At 39.3% G+C, this 24,994-nt stretch overlaps 2 protein-coding genes across 2 annotated transcripts; one reads left to right on the top strand and one right to left on the bottom strand.

The window, feature by feature from the left end:
• Positions 1–1,896: 1,896 nt before the first annotated feature.
• LOC131961747 (ATP-binding cassette sub-family F member 2) lies at positions 1,897–9,662 on the top strand. The gene is made up of 15 exons (XM_059326612.1): positions 1,897–1,996; positions 3,438–3,588; positions 3,773–3,985; positions 4,257–4,439; positions 4,590–4,761; positions 5,226–5,321; positions 5,404–5,506; positions 5,725–5,820; positions 6,328–6,447; positions 6,600–6,689; positions 6,783–6,893; positions 6,979–7,041; positions 7,217–7,345; positions 7,454–7,657; positions 9,071–9,662. The coding sequence occupies exons 2-15, from the start codon at positions 3,450–3,452 to the stop codon at positions 9,188–9,190; spliced, it is 1,839 nt and encodes a 612-aa protein (XP_059182595.1). The 5' UTR covers positions 1,897–1,996; positions 3,438–3,449; the 3' UTR covers positions 9,191–9,662.
• Positions 9,501–21,855, bottom strand: si:ch73-173p19.1 (uncharacterized). The gene is made up of 17 exons (XM_059326607.1): positions 21,580–21,855; positions 20,182–20,288; positions 19,936–20,066; positions 19,649–19,809; positions 19,357–19,515; positions 18,828–19,278; positions 16,678–16,779; positions 15,881–15,971; positions 14,593–14,816; positions 14,255–14,497; positions 14,028–14,126; positions 13,658–13,851; positions 13,380–13,554; positions 12,815–12,971; positions 12,567–12,720; positions 12,059–12,170; positions 9,501–11,569 (listed from the first exon to the last, which is right to left on the bottom strand). Exons 1-17 carry the CDS (start codon positions 21,598–21,600, stop codon positions 11,394–11,396), a joined length of 2,757 nt encoding a protein of 918 aa, XP_059182590.1. The 5' UTR covers positions 21,601–21,855; the 3' UTR covers positions 9,501–11,393.
• Between the last annotated feature and the right edge of the window lie 3,139 nt (positions 21,856–24,994).

The raw sequence follows: 24,994 nt of genomic DNA, 5'->3' as shown, positions 1-24,994 counted from the left end.
GTTACACTTTTGATGAAGTTTTTGTGTTTCCTGCAAAACTTGAAAAAAATCAGCTAGGCGATTATTTTAACAGGGTGACGAAAGACACCGTTTAACACAGAAAAAACTTTTAGTGTCGGAATTTGAATGTTAACCTTCCGACAGTCCGTGAATGGATCATCAGTTACGTTTCCCTTTAGAAGAAAAGTAACCAAAACGAAGCTTTGAATTGTGATATTTCTCTTAAAATCACTCTATTCTACATGTCTTATTTAAAACGTCGCCAAAAATAAACCGTTTCTCGTAGAAAGAAACCGTGAAAACAGGCTTTATTGTCGGGGTTTGGACCTTCCGACAGTCCTTGAATGGGTCATCGGCTCGTTTCCGTGAGAAAAAGTAATCAAAGCGAACCTTACCTCACCTTTTTCTACATGTCTAGTTTAAAACGTCTCCAAAAACAATAAATATTCGCTGAAAATAAGAAAGAACTACAGGCTGTTTTCACAGAGCAGACAGGAAAAGACAGGAGAGGTTGTAAACATGTGAATAGTTCAATAGGTAGCTTTATGGTCTATGGTTATGGCATGTACAATCTATGGTGGGGACCCACTTTTGTAGTTGTAGGCCTACATAAAAATTTCATTTTATTCCAATTTCAGATAAATTCAACTTGTGTGTTTTTTTTTAATGATGTCACTCATGTAATTATAACTGTAATGCTGGAAAAAAAAGACAATTTTGAGTTGTTCCCACTTCCAGCCAGAGGTGCAGGACTTATATATTACAGTGAAATACAAGGCCGGTTCTATTCTATTTTTCAATTTTTAGACATTTATTGAGTCAAATCAGAGGTTATATCAGAAACATACCAAAATACTTACACATATTTACAGTTTTAAGCCTAATACAATCATACAAATATACCATTACCATCACATGGTTCCCATCCTCACCCACTTCACAATAACATTTAAAACCAGCACTGGACTGGAACGCTGAACATTACAATCACTGCACATATGTTCTCCATTTTACTGCCACTTTAACATGTTGTTGTTTGTTTGTTTGTATGTATGTATGATATATACACTATTTATATATTTTTCTTGTCTTATTCTATTTCATTTTTATTATTCTATTTTTATTACCTTAGTCTGTCTTTACTCTGTACTTGTGCTGCTGCAACACCTGAATTAAGTAATAAAGGAATATATTATCTTATCTTATCTTATCTTATCTTATCTTATAACAGTATATTAAGAAGAAAATTAAAACGCTGATTGAGTGGGACCATTGCGCATAATCATACATTTTGATACTGGTACTTTTGTACTTTAATTAAGTAGCCAAAGTTTTGAATTCAGAACTTTTACTTCTAGTGGAGTAATTTTACAATGTGATATTAGTACTTTTACTAAGTAAGGGATCTGAAAACTTTTTTCACCACTGAAAATGACCATCTATCCATCACAACAGTCTTTTCATTTTATTGTCAGGTTTATTAGCTATAGCTTATCCTCTTTCTAGTTAGTCCCAGATATATTTATACAGAAGAGGATTAGGGCCACACAAGAAAAAAAAAATTGAATTCTGACTTTATTCTCAGAATTCTGACTTAAACTCAGAATTCTGACTTTATTCTCAGAATTCTGAGTTTAAAATCAATCTCAGAATTCTAGTTTAAAGTCAGAATTCTGAGTTTAAAGTCAGAATTCTGAGTTTAAGTCAGAATTCTGAGAATAAAGTTAGAATTCTGAGAATAAAGTCAGAACTCAAATATTTTTTTCTTGTGTGGCCCTAATCCTCTTCCATAGATTTAACATTATTTTACCGATTTATAAAATAAATCTGGAACACTTTACTGCAGTCCCACGAGAAGGGGCGGAAACATCCATGCTCTCCGCCCTTTCTGACCATATATGGTCCGTCTGGCGGTTTGGCGTGCGGCTACATCCACCCGGCGAAAAGTGGACACGAGACATCGGTGTGCTCCGGAGACCAGTTAGACATTATCCAGGTAAGAGGGATATTTACAGTGTCTGACAACTATGGCCCAGTTGGGTAATATACCACGGTTAATGTAAAAATAAAAAATAGTCTCGAAACGCGAACATTAACCGCCGAATTAGCCGCTTTCAAAGCTTGTCGTCGCTACTTGGGCCTTGCATCAGGTTAGCCTCATCAAGCGGCTCAGGCCTGTCAAGAGCTAACGCACCGGCTAATTTAACAAAAAGGATAAATTTCCCTTATATGTGACATTCTGTCTTAATCAGCGAACACAAATCATTGAGTACTGCCGTCGACTATTTTACCTTAGAGTGACAAGTCTGCCGTTAATCTTTACGGCATCAGTTAGCCACCGTTAGCTTCTAACGGCTATCAGGCGTTATGGGGTAATAATGTGAAAAGCCCAACGTGCGAGCAGGTGGGACCGGGAGGAAGTAAAATGCGGTCTTTCTTAGCAATGCTACCATCATCACCGCTCTCTGTCTCTACCGTTAACCATGTGAGGCCTCTAATAGCGTTAGTCCTCCCTTATCCCGTTAGTACTTCCTTCAAGTCAGCTGTATGTCGAAGTTTACATCCCGAGTTCAAATGCCGGTCTTCTGACGATTTATGCTGTCTTGTCGAAAAATGCTACCTTACCCGTTTCCATTTTCAGTTGTGTATTTCGGTCAGTGTTACCTCCATATCGTCACACTGTTAAAATAATCGCCTAAGTAATTTTTTCAAGTTTTGCAGGACACACAAAAAACTTCACCAAAAGTGTAACATATGCCATTTATTGATCATTTCACTCAAAAAGGATGTAACAAAGGATGGCTATTGGCATAGTTATAACACTGTGTCAATTATGTAACTTCAGAGAAATAAATGACGAGTATCATGAGCATTAATATTACTTCAAAGTGTCATTAATGGTCATGACGCATCCCATGTGATTTTTATGACACGCTCATGTCACTCTTATGTAGACACCTTCGAAATAAAGTGTTACCATATCTTGCTTAAGTCACAAAGGCATGTAAAAAAAAGATTTTGACACAAATGGCTTTTAACAGTGTGACGATATGAAATCTTTATTTAGGCCATGTTGTTTTTCTTTTGATAACAAACAAGCCAAAAAAAGGGATTCATTTCAATACTCTTATGTGTATGATATTTCTGGGGAAGCGTACTTCAATGGACCAATATAACAAAGTGATTCTTTAGTAAGAGCATCATTTTATTTGTTATATAACATCACTACTCACTTTATTCTGTAAGAATATGGGGAATATATTCCAGTACTTTATTACCACTTGGATATTAAAGTGTTCAAAAATTTGAAATCCGATCTTAACATCTCAGAATCTGCATATGACATACACAGGATCACCTGGTATTATTGGAGAATAAAAATGTTGATTATTACATGTTCCTTATTAATTTTCTTAATATTTTCTGCTTTTGAATAGCCCTTTACGACCATGCCATCCGACTTAGCAAAGAAGAAGGCCGCGAAGAAGAAGGAGGCTGCCAAAGCCCGCCAGCGTACCAAGAAAACGGATGAGGGAGCCGAGGAGGGTGAACAAGCAGAGACCCAGCAGAATGGAGCCGAGAGCAACGGTGAGAGGATTTTTTTTGAGTAAATGCTCTACATTTGGTTGTAATTACAAAGGGTTGTTTCATAACTGAGATTAATTTTGGCTTGTCTTATGTATTTTACTTAATATACTACACTTGAACTTTCCTTCAAACAAACTAGCTTGATTTGTAAGCAAGATTGTAAACTTAATTTTGTTTTTTACAGGTATTGCCAGTTTGACAAAGGAGCTGGATGAATTTGAACTGGCAAAGACTGAGGCAAGGGCAGTGACAGGTGTTCTGGCCTCACACCCCAACAGCACCGATGTCCACATTAGCAGCCTGTCGCTCACCTTCCATGGTCAAGAGCTGCTAGCAGACACCAGCCTGGAGCTCAACTCAGGCAGACGCTATGGCCTCATTGGCCTTAACGGCACAGGTAAAAGGCCTCTCCTGGTACATGATCGTAGCAGTCAGTAACCTTGTACATCTTCCAGTACCAGATGTAATTTTCCCTTTGGCTGGTAATCCTAAACGCTACACTCTTCCTTCACTATTCTTCATACACTATTCAGTCGCTACACTTGCACATTTGCTCATTTACAGCAGTTCCTCTAAGTAGAAGTTGGATGAATGTTGCACTAAAGTTTTTTTTATGTTTCATAGTATGTCAAGCAAAATTCAGTTTCTTATCTACTTACCTCTCCTAGGAAAATCCATGCTGTTGTCAGCCATCGGGCATCGTGAGATCCCCATTCCAGAGCACATAGATATCTACCACTTGACCCGGGAGATGGCCCCCAGTGAAAAAACGGCTCTTCATTGTGTCATGGAGGTGGACGAACAGAGGATTATGCTTGAGAAGGAGGCAGAGAGACTTGCCCATGAGGACTGTGAGTTACACATGATTTCTCGAGTAATAACTGAATTATTGTTACAAAAACGAATGTTTGAATAAATTGAAGAAAACGCACAAGACAAAGAAAATGTCTCCCATGTAGTTCTGTAGCTATATTAACTGCTTTTCTCTCACCCCTGTATAGCCGAGTGTGAGAAGCTGATGGAACTGTATGAGCGTCTGGAGGAGCTGGATGCAGACAAGGCAGAGGTGCGAGCCTCTCGGATCCTCCACGGTTTAGGTTTCACCGCTGCTATGCAGCAGAAGAAACTGAAGGATTTCAGTGGAGGATGGAGGATGCGTGTGGCTCTGGCCAGGTAAAGACAGTGTGATGCATCTTTCCTCTTTGTCTGCATCTCTTAAATAGCACAGCTCGTATCTGTGTAGGTTTTATGTACTTTTTTTAACTATAGGTCTTAATGATAAATAAAAATGGCAAACATCAACCAGCTATCAAAAGCTTCCACTTAGGAAATTTCCAAGTTCAGCTAAATCTGCTGACGACAGAACTGCTTTTTGCAACAACAACAAAAACCCCCACTGTTCCTAAAGTTCGTTTTACTGTCAATTAAGATATTTTCTAATTCAGACTGTAAGGTAATGATTTATCACAAACAAAAGGCCACACCCATGGGAAAAAAGTATACAACTGAAAGCATGAGCTTTAGAAATACAAGAGGACAATAGAGAATGAAATTAAATGGTGATCGTATAAAGAAAACAAGTTTCACAACGAAAAGTTTCCTCTAAATGGATGACTGACTATCCTACATTTGTCCAGAGCCCTGTTCATCAAGCCCTTCATGCTGTTGCTCGATGAGCCCACTAACCACTTGGATCTGGATGCCTGTGTGTGGTTGGAGGAGGAGCTCAGTTCGTAAGTTCACACCATACTTCCTCACTTTTAATTAAGCCCAAACTGTTTGTTATGCATTGCTCATCTGGCTTCTTGTTATCAGGTTCAAGCGAATCCTTGTGCTCATCTCACACTCTCAAGACTTCCTGAATGGTGTGTGCACCAACATCATCCACCTTCATCAGAGAAAACTGAAATACTACACGGTAAGCTGAAACCACTGATTATAACCTAAAGTAAAATACAGAAGCACAATGGCAAAAGGGAAAACCGCCTCAGCATCCTTATGAACGGCTTTTAAAAGATTTGTATGGGCTCTGTCATCTCATAATGCTACATAAGGAAACTGGGGGAAGGCTGTGACTAATTATGTGTCAGTGTGCTGAGCTGTTGGATGACCATGCAAATCTATTTTTGCTTCAAGGGTAACTATGACCAGTATGTGAAGACCAGAGAGGAGCTGGAAGAGAACCAGATGAAGCGCTTCAACTGGGAACAGGACCAGATCACACACATGAAGGTAAATGAGAGACCCCATGTGGTGGAACATTTTCACTGCACAGAATGATTAAAGAAGAGTTTGTTGTCTCGGAGAGGAAATTCATCTTGGGACACTGCTACAGTCTGTTGCTACACATAAATTTTTTTTTAAAAAAATCATGAAAACCTTAAAATAGGTCGATGGTTATGATTGACTGAGTTGACCTCGTGCTGCTGACGCCCCCTAGAGGTCCATGGCACACAGTCAGCCCATGTGCTCGCAACTTTTATCGATCATCTTAACAAATCTATTGCATTGCCTAGCACCCTTCTGGTCCAGGAAGAGAGTCGTGTAGCTGTTTAGAAACTGATGAGCAGAACCAAAATTTGCATTTCTAAATGATTCCCTTGGAACTGGTTCTGATTTTGAACCTATTTTTTTTCCCGCAGCAGTCGCATGTTTTTAAGTTTAACAAACAGTTGTTATTCTGGTTATTGGCAGAACTTGTACTCATATCATGGATCTTTTACCATCCCTCTCTTCTAGAATTACATTGCCAGGTTTGGACACGGCTCTGCAAAGCTGGCACGACAGGCTCAGAGCAAAGAGAAGACCCTGCAGAAGATGGTGGCCTCAGGCTTGACTGAAAAAGTTGTGAATGACAAGGTACTGTAATTATGTATTACAACTACTTTTCAGCAGTCCCACGCTTTTTCAGACTTTGTGACACACACTTTGAGGAATTGAGGCCAATGCTACATTATGTAATTATAAGTATATAATTGCCATGGTACTAATAACCTTCCTGTCTCCCACAGACTCTGTCATTTTATTTTCCTCCCTGTGGGAAGATTCCTCCACCTGTTATCATGGTTCAGAATGTGAGCTTCAAGTACAGTGACAACACAGTGAGTACAGTTAATATTACAGCATCATTTGGCTTTTTCACTGACAAATGACATCATTTCTTAGTCTCATTCATGTTTTTATGTCTCCTATAGCCGCACATATATAGAAACCTGGAGTTTGGTATTGACTTGGATACACGAGTGGCTCTGGTGGGACCCAATGGAGCAGGAAAGTCCACACTGCTGAAGCTGCTGATGGGAGAGGTAGGTACAGTGTTATTTCACTGGTATAAGACAAAACCCTGCAACTGCCAGAGTATTAAAGTCCATTCTCCTTTTCTTTTGATAGCTCCTTCCTACCGATGGCATGATCCGCAAACATTCTCACGTCAAGATTGGCAGATATCACCAGGTAAAACACAGAGCCTTTAAAAATACTATGAGCAACACTCTCTTTAAAACCAGATCCAAAAAGGCTTTAACTGATCCAGAGCAAGAATCATGCTATACTAGACCTGGTTGACACCTTTTTATATATAAAGTGTATTTACCGTAAAACTAAAGCTATCCTATGTATCTACTTGCAGCATCTGACAGAGCAGCTGGAACTGGACCTGTCTCCTCTGGAATACATGATGAAATGTTTCCCCGACATCAAAGAAAAAGAGGAGATGAGGAAGATCATTGGTCGCTACGGATTGACAGGAAAACAGCAGGTAGGATTGGGATACTCTTCCAGATGTTATAAAATGGGGAAGGTATAGATTTAGTTGTTTTTCTTTGTCTGCAACGGTCTCTAAACTTACACCTGAAATTTCCTCCAGGTCAGCCCGATCAGAAACCTGTCAGATGGTCAGAAGTGCCGGGTGTGTTTTGCTTGGCTGGCCTGGCAGAACCCTCACATGCTGTTCCTTGACGAGCCCACCAATCACTTGGATATCGAGACTATCGACGCATTGGCAGAAGCCATCAACGAGTTTGAGGGCGGTATGATGCTAGTTAGCCACGACTTCAGGCTAATTCAGCAGGTAAATGTTTATCATTCATTTGATAAATTTAAAGTAAAAACATGTTTTAACCTTTTTTTTTTAATGTGGATGTCCAGTCAGTGTTCAGGAAATGGTCTGCAAGCACTCAAACATGTAGGAACTACAGCTCATTACCGTAATTTATATTATAATAAGCGACAAACTTTGAGAGAAAAATGTGCCTTCAGACAAGTGAGAAACATTATGTATACATCTTCCCAAGAACAAATTGTCTCTCTACAAAACCTCATGATTGTTAGCTGCACATCTTGTAAACCCTCAATGTTTGTATCATAGACGGACACATGATCTTAGCCCCGTTTTTTAGTCTTTAGCACACGTGATCTCAGTTTCGATTAACAGTGAGCAGTCATACTAATCAGTTATTCATACATGAATAAATAAGTCTTTAGAATCTAAACAAGCTCTCGAGCACACCTAAGTGAAGAGTAAATCTTTCATGCGTTGTAACACACACTGTGTACGGGTAGGCATCAGCTACAGCATCCAACAAAAACTGCCCATGCTAATATACAGTCATGGGAAAAAAAATTGAGACCACCCTTGTTCAATTTTCTTGTCAATTTTAATGCCTGGTACACCTAAATGTAATATTTGTTTGGCCAAATACGATAACAACAAAATTAGCTCACAAGAGTTTAATTTAAGAGCTGATATTTTGCCATTTTCCATGGTTTTCTTTATGATAACCAAAATCATTATGAAAAATAGAAAAGTAAACTCTTATGTGCTATTTTTGTTATCATTATTTGTTCAAACAAATGTACCATAAGTTGTACCAGGCATTACAATGAACAAGAAAATTTAAGAAATCAAGGGTGGTCTAATATCTTTTTCCATGACTGTACATTGGGGCTGAATAACTCCATTTTTTTTGGCACCAGAGGGCAGCAAAGGCACTACAAATTGGTGTTTGCTCTGGGCTTCTCAGGTTCTGGAGGTTTCCGTTAGCTATTGTAACCGCTGCAGCCTTTTTACGCTTGATTTCTTCAGCCCTATACCAAAACATTGAAAAACGTATCCTGATTCATAACATCCTCTGTGTGTACATTTTGGGATTCTATTTTCTGTTTTTGAGCTGCATCAAGGGCACACTCCATGTCTACCCGGGAAATCTAAGATTCAGTAGCCTGTCCTATTCTATTATTGTATAAGAAGTCAGTCATGTCAAATGACGATGTGGGCTTCAGAAAGAACAGCTCTTTAGGGCACAAACTCTGCTTTCTGTCAATATTGCACACACAGGAATTTATAGCTTCACATTTGCAATGAGCACTGATTGGACCTCCACATAAGAAGGTGGCATAACCATTTTACATTTGGTTGGAAAGGGTTTTGATAACCAGATTTTACTTGAACCAGCTGTAGCTAACAATTTTTTTTTCTCTCCAGGTTGCTCAGGAAATCTGGGTGTGTGAGAATCAAACCATCACAAAGTGGAATAGGGACATCCTGGCATACAAGGAGCACTTGAAATCAAAGATCGAGAAGCAGCAAGCGCATGACATCTAAAGAAACATCACTCTGAGCCACTCCTTTATTCTGCATCATGGAATTGTCCTGTAAGCTCCTGAGAGGGAGACATCATAAATAGAACTGAATCAATCTCTTATGCATCTTATTGGACACGTCTCTTGTACATGTTGTACTGTATTTCCATTTCGGTTTAACAGTTCTGCATCATGCTGAACCCACCTCCCTGCCCCCCCTCCTCTCACCTCAGACTGCACTCTGATTGGCTGACTCACCTGAAGCATCTCGGTGCATTTTGGAATGCATTCCATTGTGCTGTCTTCATTGAAAAGTTTTATTTTTCCAAATGTTCTGTTTTATCCCAACATGTATGCAGCAGCTTTTAGGTCATATTTTATGATATTTAAAAGTTGACTTTTTTTTTTTTTTCTGTGTAAAAGAGCAGTTCCGCCTTATTTAACAATGTAATGCAATAAAGGTTTGTCTGAATAAACAGAACATAAAAACAGCATTCAGATTCAGAAGACTTTATTGTTCATACCGAATACAGTGCTCATATCCAAAAATCAAAAGCCTTTAGGGAAAATAAACTATTTTACATCTCTGTAAACAAAGAGGACAAAACTTGAAGTGATTAAAAGAAGTTGCTTTGGATTCTGGCTTGTGAGCCCCATGGCTGCATAGATCCTACCTCATCTTACAGCCTCTACACTACTGTATGTGAACACTGCTCAACCTGTCTTCTGTGGAACTGAAAATGGTGGGGCTGTCCAAAAAAATAGTGGCATTTCTTGGCAAAAACTAACGCTAATCGAGAGGGTAATACGACAGCCATTTATAAAACAAACTGAATCCAATGCATCGCCAGGACGCACATATTTAGAGTTTTTAGGTGACCTTTGTGGTTTGCTGTAAACTAACATCCATACAGGTGACATCACAAGTTATAAAGTTGCAGTAAAGCTGTGTTCATGTCAGATGGGAACAGTGTCTGCACAATGCAGAACTAAGACTGCCACCATGACAATAAATTTAAGATCAGTTACTCATAAGAAAATTCAAATATTTACGAGATCCTTTGTTTTCTGGCTATTACTACATACCAATATTCACCAAGAATGTAATACCGTGATGAATCATTAACAGAATTTTTTTTATTTTTACAGTTTGGTATCTACTGTAGTAATGAGGAAATTACAAAACTGACATTCGTTATCGTGCTAGTTACAATTACTTAACATTCAATTCAAATGAGTTAAGCAAATTTGTCATGGTGGCAAAAATACTGACGCAGGGGCTTCCTTTTAATTTTTATACAATATAAGAGGAGCTGATACCTCTCGTCTTCAGCAAAAGTAACTGTATATTTTGTGTCATCATGGACAGCTAGCTGACATCATTTGCAGTAGCTTTTGTTGCATGTAATGTACAATTAATAGTGCCAAATATTCAAGCCAACAGAAAACGAATGCGAATTTGCAATAGCTGCAACCATGTACGTGCATGCATCCATAACCTCAAACTCCATGATGAATTTCAGCCTCCAGTGGCCGCCAAAGTGTAGGGAAAGTTTTAACGGACTGACCGCAGCTAATAAATCCAATATGACATGAATACAGCTCGCAAGTTAGTTAGTTTTAATAACAAGCGACAGTATGATTACTGGAAGACATTATCTGCCTTCCAATCCTTCAAAAATGTCTTCAACCATATTTGGTTGAATGGAAAATTTCTTATTTAGGTTTTAATTTAATTTATACATATACCAGGCTGTTAGTCTTTACAGTCTGAAAATACATGCTGTGTTATATGTTACATTTCCAACATTTAGTATTTTCCCGCCAGTCGGCTCAAAAAGTGCCAACACAGATAGCTCCAACCTATAAGGCTGCACATAAAGCTTTAAAGTTTGTCAGATGGAGTTTTTCCAGAGACAAAGGGCTGCGGTGTATGCAAGTAAATGCAAATTGATTATATATATATATGTAAACGTTAATAATAGCCCGTTTTTTTAAATACCAGGCTGCTGTTTAAGATTTCAACTTGGCAGCGTGCATGATTGACAGATTAGTGGCACTAGCTGCAGTTGAAACAGTGCAAATAGGAGGAGTGTTTCAGTTATGCCGTTTTTTCCGTTAGAGTATCCCGATGGCAGCATGTTTCAGGGGCTAAAAGGGGGCCGCAGCAGTCGAGAGGCGTGTTACTGGTACAGTAAGCACGGACCAACCGGAGGTATGAATGCTCACTGGGCCTCCCACTCCTCATCTGAGACCTCGTCAGCAGGAATGGTGCGTGTGTTGCTGGCCCGAATGCTGCTGATGTTCGTGCAAGAGAGGAGGCCTGCAATGCCAATCAGACTCACACCGGTGCCGTCCAGGTTCACCTGAGCCAGATGCATGTGTTTCAAACACTTAAGACCTGAGGGGAACATATAAAAATGCAGACTCATATAAGAAAAGATAACATTTGTGTGGTTTGGTTGAGTCTAGGGAATAATTAATCGATGATCGATTAATGGTCGTTAAGAATTTGGCCGATCACTTGGAATTTTTCGATCGATCTGTGTCGTTTTATCATAATTTTATCTGCAACTGCGTATCAGAACTCACTGAACTGAAACACGGCCTAGAGTTCAGTTTTGCAGCCGTACATCAATAAGCCAATGAGCTGAGAATTAAGTTGGATAAAGCTACAGTTTGCATATTGAAAGTTACAATTATAAAACACAAAGAAATACAAGAGTATTAATTTGAGAAAAACTAGCTTACTGTATCAAACCTTATTAGCATAAATTACTAGGTTTAATTTAACTTAAAACTTATTTAAACACAAAACACACTTAAATATGCAAGATTACTGTGAAAACTAACCTCATGACTCTTTGGCGGCAGTGATTTTAGACTTTACCTTTGTCTGTGATCCGTGTGCGGCTGAGGTTAAGCTTCACAAGCTGGTTGCAGCGGATCACACCTCTCCTCACGACTGTGTCTCCCACCTGAGTGCTGGCTAACCCCAACACCTAAAAAACACAGGGGACAAGCACATTTATTAAGATCAGAAAATATTATGTTTGTAAAATGAGAGTTTCAGATACCTTAAATCAGCAATTTAATAATGATGCCTCTATGTGTCAAAAGCAAGCAAGACCATCAGTAAAAAAAATCAGCTATTTTTAAAAATAGTTATTCTTAACGGCATGTCACAGAGTCAGATTCCTCAAAATCGGATTCTCCTCTGCAAAGTTAATGAATCTTGTACAGTCTACAGAGCTAGTAACACATTAAACACAGTGTTAACTTTATCCCAATGTTTATTGTAAGTGTTCAAATTACAAGTCAGCATGAATTACTTCTTTAACAATCTTCATCCAAGCTTGTGCTCAGGAAGTTGACAGAAATATAAGCAGTAGAATCACCTGGAGGTGCGGAAGAAAAGTGATGAGTTCGGACACTCCTCGGCTGGTGACAGCTGTTCGGTCCAAACAGAGCTCCTGCAGCTCCTGCAGGCCACGCAGCGAGGGAAGCCCCGCATCTGTCACCTGAGTGTTGCTGAGTGACAGCTTCTTCAACCTACACAAAGCAAACACAATACTTCTGTCAATATGCCCGTTGTAATCATACCGAAACAACTTTTGTAATGACCTGCAATGAAAAAACAACTGACCTCTTCATGGTGGAGAGCTGGTTTACTCCCTGGTCTGTGACTTGCGTGTAGTCCGTCAGGTCCAGCTCTAAGAGCAGAGACAGTCTGGAGAGGAAGCACAACCCGCTGTCTGTCACGGAGTGCCGTCCAGGGAGGGTCAGCTGAGTCAACTTTAGACCTGGAAGAAAAGTAAAAGTCTCTCTTAAGAGTTTGATTCACCACAGACCGTTTCTGCAAATGTGCGGAACGAACTGGGAGGAGACGGTAGTTCCGTGTAACAGAGCAGCGGCAGTATTTGCACTATAAGCGACGGCAGCAGCGAGTGCATTCAAAACAATAATGTGGAAAAACTGCCTGTCGTGCTGTTTCTCGCTGTAGAGATTCTACATATCAAGCGAAGTTCTTAATTTTTCTGAATTATGATTTGATTACTGTCTGACTAAAGTGAGCATGTATTCTGATAACGCGTTTGTGACATCTCGTCTTCAGTCTCAACGTCGGAGGCGTAAATATTGCGCCTTAAAACCACAGTCTGAAATGGAAAACCTGTCCGCTCATTTTTAAATGTTCCTTTTCATTTACGTACATGAGATGATCTGCAGGGCTTGATTGCCATCCGCTACGGGGATTCCGGCCAAACTGAGGGAAGACAGGGCGGGGTGGGAGGCCAGGTTCTCCAGGGAGCTTTCTATCACACCTGTCCCATCCAGGTTGAGAGTCTGCAGGCTGGACAGCTCTGCCAAAGCTGATACCTCCCTGACCTGGTAGAGCAATAACCACCAAGACAAAGAGATGTACACAATAAAATGATTAATTGTTGTTCTGTGAGTTAACAGACACAATGTGCCAGTAGAGATGAAGAACCTTGGTATGCTTGATGCTGAGGAGCCTCAGTTGTGGCACACAGGTGGGCAGGACCACCAGTGTGGCTTCAGTCACAGCCGTCTGGTTCAGGCTGAGCTGAGAGAGACAGGACGGAGCTGACTGGAGGTACAGCACCATCCCAGCATCCGTCACTTTGGTCTGGTCCAGGGACAGGAAACACAGGCACTTAAGACCTTGTAGGCATAGAAAGAAATAAAATGTGTTATTACAAGTACTTAACACAGAGCCGCTTATGTTGGAGTCTGGCAGTCTCGCACGTAACTGACTATGAAGTGGTGTTACGTAATCTGTTATCCCCTCTGGTAACAATCTGAGCCTTGTTCACGGGACAGTTTGTAGAAAGCCTAACCTGTGATATGCTGCAGACAGGAGTCTGTCAGTTTGCTACAGGAGGCCAGGTTGAGGTACTGGAGTTTGACCAGGCTGGACAGGATAGACAGCCCAGAGTCTGCACAAAACAAGATAAGGAGATTCAAATGAAATAGTAGATATTGGCCTAATATGTAGCAGAAGTTGACACAGCAAAACTGATATCTCAAAAGCCTAAAAACTTCGCCCTGAAATGAAATTCTATACCCGTGATGAGAGGCGAGTTGACCAGACTCAGATGCTTCAGTGCTGTGAAGGCCCGTAACTGCCGCAGGAGCTCGTTGGTGGAGTAAGGGTAGCAGTTCAGGACAAACTTCTGCAACGGGCAGCCGAAAAAGAGCTCCAGGGTGCGTGGACGTAGGAGCCTCTCACGGGACATGTGGTTGAGCAGAAGCTCTGCCAGCTCTGGGGTGAGGCCTGCCAGGCTGCTGCTGTACTGCATGCTGGGAGCTGAGAGAGTAACTCAGTGAGTGAACAAAGCAGTGAGACACAGTTTCTGGAAAATCTGTGAGTTTTACAAGTGAATATTCTACAAAGTCTCTCACCAGTCATGAGGTGGACAGTTGCGCGGGTTGCCAAGGCACATAGGGACGGCACGCTGGGTGCCCTGAAGGGTTTTTTAGGGGGTGATGGTTGTCCCTGGGAGGCACGCGGGTCTTCCTGCTGTGCAGCTCTCTGAAGACGCTCCACCGCAGCCAGACCTGCAGCTCCAGGCACCTCCCGCCCTCCTGCATCCTCAGGCTCTGCTGGAAGCTCTTCTGGAGCCTCCCTGAAGAACACACACACAGCTGTCTTTTACCCCCGTATTGTAGGGCTGGACGATATAGTTTATTAGTAATATTTTGAAATGTTATGCTCTGCTGCTATATATGATTTATATCTTGATATTTCAAAACATTCTCTTAAATAACTTTAGCGACACAGCTCTTATATGACATTTCAGAGTGCTTTTATTTTGAAATTCCACATCAGATTGTCTTGATATTGTCAGGTATTGTCTAGGCTTCCTCCATACTGTATTTTATTGAACATGTAAAATATTTTATGGTTAAATTTAGTCAAAACAGCCATCTCCACAGACACCGGTAGCAAAATTCTGGTCTGCATAACCTTAGGAAGTTAAACTACAACTTGTAATAAATTTAATTTAATAAAATGTATCTATCACTTTAAACGATCTGTCCATTAAATACTCTAATCGTCTAACAGACCATTGCTTTAAGATAATATTTAAGCTCAAGCTACCCTGTTTAAATGGTTAAATACATAAAAAATGATTTTTTTTAAAAAAAGAAGCAGGTCACCAATTTCTATTGCATTCATTAGTATAACAATAAATTACAGCTTTAACTAACAATTACTTTCATTATCAATTTATCTGCTGATTTTCTCAATTATTAAGGAAAAATGTCCATTCCAGTTCCCCAGAGCTCATAGTGATGCCTTTGAATGTGGTTTTCTGTCCTTCAACCAGCCCAGAGCCTCAAATATTCAATATACAGTCATATTAAACAGAGAAAACAGCTAAAAGTCTAATTTTAGAAGCAAGAACAAGCAAATGTTTCTCACTTTTGCTTGAAAAATGACTAAAACAAGTATATATATTATCAAAATAGTTGCAGATACATTTTCATATGGTCAATTAAATTATTAAATACATTTCAGCTCTAAATAAAATACAATAAAAATGAACAATAAACTAATCAATCGTTTTGTGTAATAGCTTTAAAATCAACTGATTTCCAGAGACAAATATTGCAACTGTAAAACATAAAAAGTTGCATTCATTACAGTTCTTGCAGTATATTTAGGTCATTTCGTCTGCACACTCACCTGAGTCGATTGCCTTGCTCTGGCCAGTGGTGTCTGGGCTCAAACTCTCCACGAAACCTGTTCTCTGGAAAGAAAGGCAGCCGCGGCATTCCTGTAAAAAAACACACAAATGAAAAATGAAAAATGTACATAAATCTGAAACTCACATGGCAGCCAGTACATACAGCACAGTGTAAATCCCAGGTCTATAAATATAATAATTTGTCTAGTCCTGTTATCTTAACAATGAAAAAAAAGTAGCTTTTTATATCCCACACCTCTAACCAACATCAACATTTTTGTTCTGAGTCTTTGATTCTTCTCTTTCTGGCTTCAGCTAGAAATGTGCTCTTTTCACTCTCTGCTCTGACACACATTCAGAATCCTATATCATAACCACATGCTCTGAAAGACTGAATATGATTGGCTGGCTGTCTGTCAGCATTTGGGGGGCTCAGTTCTCTCTGGTGGGGCTCAGGAGTACTGACCCTCTGTGCTATACGTTTGACAGAAAGGGCCATTCACCTACATATTACATAATCCTAATCTCTCTCACATATGACACACATTACTTGGGAACTCGGTTAAATGCTCTGTATGCGGCCAGAACTTATGCAACATACAGTACGAGACTGAATGAAGCAGCTGAAAGTGATCGACCGGGGTCATCTGTTTCTGGCATGGGAGAACAAAAAGTTCCACGTGGATGAATAAATGGAGAGTTGAGGAGGCGGGAAGAGGGGAGGAGAGAAAGGAAAATGTAGGTCAAAGGGGAGGATGGGGTGTCCGCAATAACCCCAGATATAAAGGAGTGGTACCGTTTAGCAAGTTCGGGGGTTCTTCCTCTTCTCCTTGTTCCTCATCGACCTCTATGCCAGCAGCTTCCTCAGGATTACCAGGAACCAACCTCTGGCCTCGACCTGTTGAGCAGCAGGAATGTCATCTAAGGACTCAACAGTTATTTGAAATAATGTTTAACATTCAGGTTTGCTGAAAAAACTGCGCCTATAGAGCTGCAAAGTGTAGAACAGGGGGCGGCAACCTTTACTAACAAAAGAGACTAAAACTGAGTTTAAATTAGCCTACCAACATTACTAATAGATCATAATGAGCATTTATTAATATGTTTTTCTCAGATTTAGAAAGACCCAAATGTAAATGAGGCTGGACACTGAAGAAATATCTCAGGTAATTTGAATCGAAGGCTATCCTAGCTAGGGAAACTGACAACTAGATTTGAAGTTAGGAAAATGTAAAGGTTACACTGGACCGTAGACTTTCGCAAGCTATGATCCACAGTTGACACAAACATTTTAAAAAAATGTTAATACCATATATAAGCTACACATTTTTACAATAAAGAATACAGATTGCTTTGGGCCTACACCAATGATAAATGAAAATTAAAATGTAAAGAAATGAACGTTTCATTTTCTATAATTTTTATGTCAGAGCCACAGGGAGCCACTGCAGATGGCCTGAAGAGCCACAGGTTGCCTTCCCCTGGTGTAGAAGCTATTTCAGAAGTAGAAAGTCCCATTCATTTGACTTCCATGAAACACTCCTGATTGAACTATCAGATGTGTTTGGAAATATGGGGTTCTTTAATAAAAAGGGGAAAGCCTGTATGCATAAAAATGTAAGGTAAAAAGTTAACTACGGCTAAAAATGTGCAACAATGAGCTTAATCTCTTCAATGTCCTCTTAGAGGAGCTAATTACAAGACTGGAACCTTTATAATGTTATTAGCACGCAGGCTAGACTTCTTGGGCTGGAAAAATCCCACAACCTCCCAGTTAAAAATTATGTTTAAAGAGATGATACACAGCACTTAAAACTCAAGTTTATAATTTGTGGCACAAATTGAAGACAATGTGGCGTCACTTTCCGGACCAGGCTGAATCTAAACTCTACTCATATGTAACTTGTAGACCTACAGTCGTTATTTTTGGACACACTGCATCATACTGAATTCTTAAGCTTTTTCAGCCCCTCCTTTTTGTGTGCGTGTTTGTTTTTAATCCTGTCAATTATTTATTCTTTTTTTTTTTGTCCCTCCCACTTTCTTGTTTGTAAAACTCCCAAAATATTTGGATTGAAATTATCTGTAAAACCGAAAGCCAATAAACACATTTTTAGATAAAGAAATAAATAAAATGTGCAACTAATGTTACACGAGGAGAAGCCTAAGATTGTGTTCATAAGGAAACTGGAACAACCCTATGCAAATTAAATGACTTCACTTTGGGTTCATTTTGGGTGAATTCAGCAACTATGGCTCTGTATTTTGTTTTTTTACCATTCTGAGTCCTGCCTCTGATTGTCTTGTTCTCCATGGCAACAGCAGCAGAGGCTTATGAACATCAAAGTATTTGGAGTAGCGCCAAACTGACAAAAACAATTCTTGATTTTGAAAAAATATTGTAGAGGATTGTAACATCATCCAGAAAGCAGGGCATTTCTCGTTTATTGCACAGTGAGAGAGACAGACAGAAAAAAAGAGTCATTGTATTTTCTGGCTTCTTCAAGAAACAAAATAGGGCCAAGTGAAGTGGGTGTCTGATATGCATGATGACCATTGTTTTGTGGTGGAAGGAGTGACCTTTTAGTGAACACATAGTTTTGTGGAGTAAATCCTTGTAGTTTCGTAACCCTGCCAGCTTTCTGGAACAATCTATTCCATGATCGGAACCTGCCGGAAGTAAAAGAACTAAATTCGGAAAGAAAAGCTAATAACTTTGCATCTAGTGCTCTACTGGCAAGTGTTTCATACAACTTATTGTCCAAATCCTGAACAATATCTTTAAAAAAATGTTTTAATGGGAATTAAGATGGGGAAAAATACTTCTGAAACCAGCTCCTCCACCTGTGCAACGCATTACATAACAACAGCAAACAGCAAAATCTGCTTCAAATTTTTATCTAAATTGATATTATGTAAAAAGTTACCATGGTATTTAATACTTACCCCAGAAGTGAGACGGCCCAGACGGTGAAGGACCAGCTCCAGGTATCCCTGCGTAATTCACAGCCTCTTCCCACAGCTGGTTGGGCAGTGGAGGAGGTATAACAAGGTCTGGCCCTCCCAGCCCCTCCAGGACAGGGACATGTGGCTGAGGAGACACATCGCAAGGAGACGGCTCATTCTGTCCTGCAGATGGTGGCTCTGCAGGACTCGGTGGATCCTGAGGGGTCTCTGGAGGAGTGGTCTGGATACACAGTGCGGCGTTGGGAGTGAGACCGAGGGAGTGAAGCGAACAAGCGAGCTCTGCCTCACCGAAGCGTTTCCGTGGGAAACCCTGGAGGAGAGAAAAGGAGGATAGGGAGGGGTGACGTCCGGAGATGTGCTCCACGACGCTGCGCAGAGGAGCATCGGCTGGGAAGCGCTCACGCATGGACTCGCCGGATGGGAGCCGAATCTGCAGCACAAAAGACAAGTTCTAAACAACTGTAATCTCATCATATTAACCAGACATTTTAATCCTTCAAAGCCTCACCATGAGGACGCAGTTGTTGTCCACGTTAGTCTGAATCTTTCCTCCCAGCTTCTGTCCTTGAACACTGGGAGGAGACGTCTCTGTGGCAGCGCTGCTCTGGTTCTTCTCCTGCAAGCTCCTCCGATCCTCAGCTATCCGCTTCAACACCAACTCACGCTCCTGCAAGACAAGAACACACACAAAACAAGATGTTCTGGTCTGAAATTACAAAGCAGGCACTTAAAATATTGTGTCGCTCTAGCTGAGTTGGCACAGTTTAGTACAAGAAGTTTTTCTTTTCAGTGCTGCTGACCTGTTTCTTTTGTCTTCTTTCTGCTCTGGCCTCCTGAGCAACACGCTGTCTCTGCTGCTCTTCAAAGTCACTCTTGTCCTGTTTGATGCGGGATTCGACTGGTAGTGGGTCTGGGGACAGGTTGCCTGACTGTGATTGTCTCAGCACCAATGACGGGGATGCTGTTTAAATAGAAAGAAAACAACAAAACAAAATATGCAGGATGTTACAATAGTTAATTAAACCTATATTTGACCCTCTATCCTTAAAAGCAAACCCACTCTTAGGCAAACTGCTTGGTGTCATACCTCTGTCAGATGGAGATGTATTTGTCTCTGAAGTGCTCGCTTTGGGTGGGTTGAAAGCAGAAAATGCTGTCTCAGCTGGCTGTGAGGAATGCTTGACCAGCCTGTGCCGTGGATACTGACCCTGAACGAGCCTGTCAGCACATGAGAGGGGGGTATAAAAATAAATAAATGAAAGGAGTGGTCTTTTAGAAACTGAATGAAGATTATATCAGCATTTAATGAATGCTAATAGCTGGGACATCTCACCACTCTGCCGCGTCTGCCACAGAAAAATGCCCAGCCTGTACAGCTGCCTGGATCTGTTCCTCTGAGAACCCCATCTCACTGAGGATGAGGAATAACTCCCCAATCGTCTGCAAAACAAGCAAATCAAATAAACATCAAAAAGGCATGTAAACAAGGGTTTCTCTGGTTGTTTTAATCAGTAATGCACAAACAGTGGCTCCTTAAATAACAATCAAATTAATTAGTTTTACTGCTTAGGACAACCCTGCACCTTACTTTACAACATACATAATCAATTCCTTTATTTTTTTTTATTTTATTGCAATGGGTACTTTTCATGACTTGACATTTATTTGTTTTTTACAGTATTTTGCTTTTGTTGTGGGACTAATAATCCATCCATCCAACCATCCAACCATCTATCTATCTATCTATCTATCTATCCATCTATCCATCCATCCATCCATCCATCCATCCATCCATTTATCTATCTATCACTGGCCAGCTGCATCAACAGTTGTCTTTACACTATTGCATTGTAAAATTGCTATTATTGTTGGTCAAATTGTTACTATTATTTCATAAATTAACTCTGCATTGCTAAATGTTAAACAACTACACATAAACGTCATTATCTACAGTGTATTAACATTATTGATAAAAAAAAAAAATTTAATAATATTCTATATTTCTATGGCAAGTTTCATACAAGAACTGCACCTTAAAGTGCTTTAAAATGAGGAATTTATATGCAAGTGCTTGCATGAAACGTAACATAAAATTAACATAGAAACAGAATAAATTACCATTATAAATGCAAAATAAGAAGTAATATCAAACCCACTTGATAATAATTGTAATAACAGAGTCCTTGACATGAATAGACAGAATTAACAGAAACACACATATGTTTCTAATGGTAAGACTTTAAATGTGGGTGCTGTGAGAAAATGTCATTGTTGCTTTTAACCTTAACTAATGTGCATGTTAACTAGCATTTAATAGCAATATGATAGCGTTATAGCGTGGACTAGCTACAACATCTTTATTTTTCATTGTTTGTCCTTCATGTAATCTCACCGGAGCTGACCGTTTGATTCACCTTTACACTCTCCAAATCTAAGTTATAATGTTTGTTGTGCAAAGTTTTTAGCCGTTAGTTAGCCTTTGTCAGGACAAATGTATTAATTCACGGTAAAGTCAGCGATTTTAAAGTCAACGAGGGAAGACGGGCTAACCTCCAGCTAACGCTAGGTGTGTTGTTGTGTCTGTGGTACACTGAGGGCTGTCAACAAACAACGTTAGCATGACGGCTAATAACAGTTAGCCGTTGGAGGCTAAAGCTAACGCAGCTAGCAGGCTAACATCTGTTAGCAGTGCGGTGTCATGTCAAACACGGATCGGTGATTTGTAGCTTACCGGTGGGGCAGCAGAACTCATACCGTTGTTTCAAGGTTAATGCAGGAAAATCAAAATTAAACTGATATTAATTAGCAACTTTATTGACTTCCTGGTTGGGTGTTGCAGCGCCGCCTGCTATGCTAGCAACACTGGCCGAGCCCTTTGACTTGTAGATTGACAGAATATCAACACGGAAGCAGCCTATCAGCACCGCGGAGAGCCGAGGCTTCCTGCGCCGGGCTGCGGTGCACAAATCCAGGCCACCGCTCAATGATTGACGGACCTCAACTCCAACCGCTGCCCGCACAGTCATATAATCATTTTTTTTGTAACTAGGGGCCGGATTCACAAAAATGTTCTCAAGATAAAACTTAAGAAAATTCTTTTTTTTAAATAGGATGTTCCTAAGAATGTTCTTAAATGTTATTCACCATTTTCTTCTTAAGAATTGTCGTATGTCTTAGGAACTTCTTAGTTTTCTCACTTAGGAAGTTCTTGGATTTTTAACTTAAGATCACTGGCATGACAATAACGTGAGAACTTCCATCTAAAAGTAATAATAGTAAGGACATGGTTTCAGTAACTTGGCCTACTTAAATAATATCTCTCCCTTCAATAGGCAACATTTCTAGCAAAATCCTATATTTAAGTACATAAAATGTTCACAAGTTGTTAACAAATCTTCTTTCAGCAAGAGTGAACAAGAAGTATAATTAATCTGTGGTATTGTGATACATTTCAGTATTATTTATAGTGCAAAACACTAATTAATTTTTTTCGTCATCGTATTTTTGAATGTGATAACAGTTTGTGTACTGATGCTTTTTTTTAAAAAAATCATTAGGTAGATTTCATATTGATAAATCTATTTTTTTTAATTCAACCCCATCTTTTCACTTGTTTCTAACTGGAGGGGAGGGGAGTTCTCATAAATTTGTAATAAATAAGAAAGTGGCTCAAATTTACTCAGAGATGTTGGCCTGAAAAAGTCACCAAAATATGTATGTATGTATTGAATTGTTATATTACTTTTTTCTATTTTTCTTTTCTTTCTTTGCTAAATGAACTGGTATGACAAATCATTTGTTCATTATAACTAACTAACTAGCGACTAAATAATAACAAAAAATAAGAATAATAAATAAGTAAGAAAGAAAGAAAGAAAGAAAGAAAGAAAGAAAGCAAGAAAGGATCTGCATTAGTATTATGCATTATTATTATGTCTAACAGGTGAAACTCCTGAATGCAGTAGCAGTAACTCGCCAGTAGGAGTCACTCCTACTCTGTTTATATTAATGTGACCTTTGCATCATGCATGCTGCATACAATCAGCAGATTACCTATATAAAAACTTTATTGGGCTGGACTATAGCAACTTCATTTCACTTTCACTTCATAGGCATTCTACATACACGTAAAAACGAGGTTGATAATATATAAGCAACTGAAGAAGATACAAATCATTTATTTAAGTAAAATGAAAGTTAAATGTCACTATTATGACTCTATCTGACTTTTAACAAATAGTTAAAAGGTCAAAAATATAACAATTCTGGGAATTTAATACTTATGTGACTCAGGGAAAAGTCTTCTTGAATACGTATAAACCATTACTGCCACTGCTACAGGAATAGTAGGTGATTAGTGATAACAAATGTCATTAAGTGAGATAAGATTTTCATAAACTTGCTACTTATCAGGGAATGACTGAAATGTATCTCAACAACAAGATAAAACATATAATTTACTACAGTTTGACATGTAAGACAGATGAACAAATAAATCCAACTAATTCACTGACCAGATCGTTTATGTTTCACACAAAATAATGGGATACTTTCTGTGTTATACTGTTCAGGAATGTTGCAAGCTCATGTCAAAAATATGATGAAGTCTGAAGTAATCAGATAAACTGATGTGCTGAAGCACAGGACACAAAGACAGAGGAGATCGATATAAAAAACACACTGTATACGTTGTCTTTGTTCAAATACAAGTATCACTAAAGAGGGAACAGGAAGGCAGATAAAAAAAAAACAAAAAAAAAACAGGCAGAGTGAGATCATTAGCAGACATTTGACAGATAGCAAGACCTCTATGACTATATAGTTGATGGATTGGTGTATAGGTGACTAATTATAGGAAAAGTGAGGGCAGGTGTGTAGGCGGGTGTCAGTTGATTACACAGCAGCAGGAAAAAATGAGGACTGGCAGTTATGAACAAAAGCCAGAGAATGTAAAAAAATATATATCAAAAATATGATCAAGTAAAGCGGGACCTTATAAGGCTCTTACCCCAGTGGATGCTGTACTTTATCACAGTGATTCTCAAATTGGCGTATGGGAACATGGCTCTCTGCCAGTTTCCGATTCATTAAGTTATAATTATATAAAGACAGTTATCATATTAAACAAACAGTAGTGAAAATACTAATCATTGTTTTACTTATCATTATCGTCCCTGGAAAAAAGGAAGTTGACAAAACCTTTGGAGTTTTCAAAGTTTAAATTCATATTTTAAATGACTTAAGAGCTTAAAAAGTTCAGACTCATTGGCAAACTCTATCTGCTGAAGATTACATGATGTAATTAGCGACTGTGTAATTGTACAAATTTTTGGATGTCTTGTCAAAAATATTTGTTTGAGGGCCCTTCCAAAAAACATAATGAAGTGTACTAATGGGTGACCTTAAATTGAATATACGTGAAGCACTGTTTTCTAGGGGGGCCTTAACATTGAAAAAACGAAGAAAGAAAGAAATAACAATTGAGAAAATGCCAAAAAAGGCTACCCTACATACTTGTAAACTTTCATGCTGATGCCCCATTGCATGCAGCAGGTGCTACTCTGATTTATTTAGCCCCTCCCCCTCAGACAGCCGGAGTCCGCCACTGCTGCTGGTGTTGCTGCTGATAATAATAATAATAATGAAACATGGTCAGACTCTTTAGAGTTAACTGACCTTGACTGCTCAAATTTTGAATAAAGTAAACCTACACTGTAAATTAATCCACTTCATGCATATGCTTCAATTTAGCCGAATCCGCCATTCAGTACGTTGACAAAGTATTATGTATATATTTTTATATATAAAAAGAAAATCAATTAAGTGATATTTAATAATAGGCAGCATCATAACGGTACGACGCCCTCCCTCCGGCCTTCATCAGAAATATGAATCATCATCCACGCAGGCGCAGCAACTTGAGTCTGGAGGAAATGACGACAAGTTAGCAAAATTTAAAGACTTAAACCGGAATTTTATTCATGTTAACTTCAAAATAAAGGCGTGGTAGGGCGATTAGAAGAAACCAATACTCGTGTCATGCAATGATATAGCGGTTTTGTATCTTTTATTTTTTATAGGGTTATACCTAAACATAATTTCATATTTGTGCTGTGGTAAATGACATACTTTGCTTTTGCGACTGA

This window comes from Centropristis striata, chromosome 23, assembly GCF_030273125.1.
Source record: "Centropristis striata isolate RG_2023a ecotype Rhode Island chromosome 23, C.striata_1.0, whole genome shotgun sequence".
Classification (NCBI taxonomy): Eukaryota; Metazoa; Chordata; class Actinopteri; order Perciformes; family Serranidae; genus Centropristis; species Centropristis striata.
This window is presented reverse-complemented; position numbering and strand designations above follow the sequence as displayed.

Coding starts and splice junctions, on each gene's coding strand:
- LOC131961747 (XM_059326612.1), top strand. CDS start 3,450: ATGCCATCCGACTTAGCAAAGAAGAAGGCCGCGAAGAAGAAGGAGGCT. Junction 5,821..6,327: donor ACCAGATCACACACATGAAG/GTAAATGAGAGA, acceptor CCTCTCTTCTAG/AATTACATTGCCAGGTTTGG. Junction 7,346..7,453: donor GATTGACAGGAAAACAGCAG/GTAGGATTGGGA, acceptor AATTTCCTCCAG/GTCAGCCCGATCAGAAACCT.
- si:ch73-173p19.1 (XM_059326607.1), bottom strand. CDS start 21,600: ATGAGTTCTGCTGCCCCACCG. Junction 12,721..12,814: donor CAGCTCTCCACCATGAAGAG/GTCAGTTGTTTT, acceptor TGCTTTGTGTAG/GTTGAAGAAGCTGTCACTCA. Junction 12,171..12,566: donor CTTTTCTTCCGCACCTCCAG/GTGATTCTACTG, acceptor TGTGTTTTTTAG/GTGTTGGGGTTAGCCAGCAC.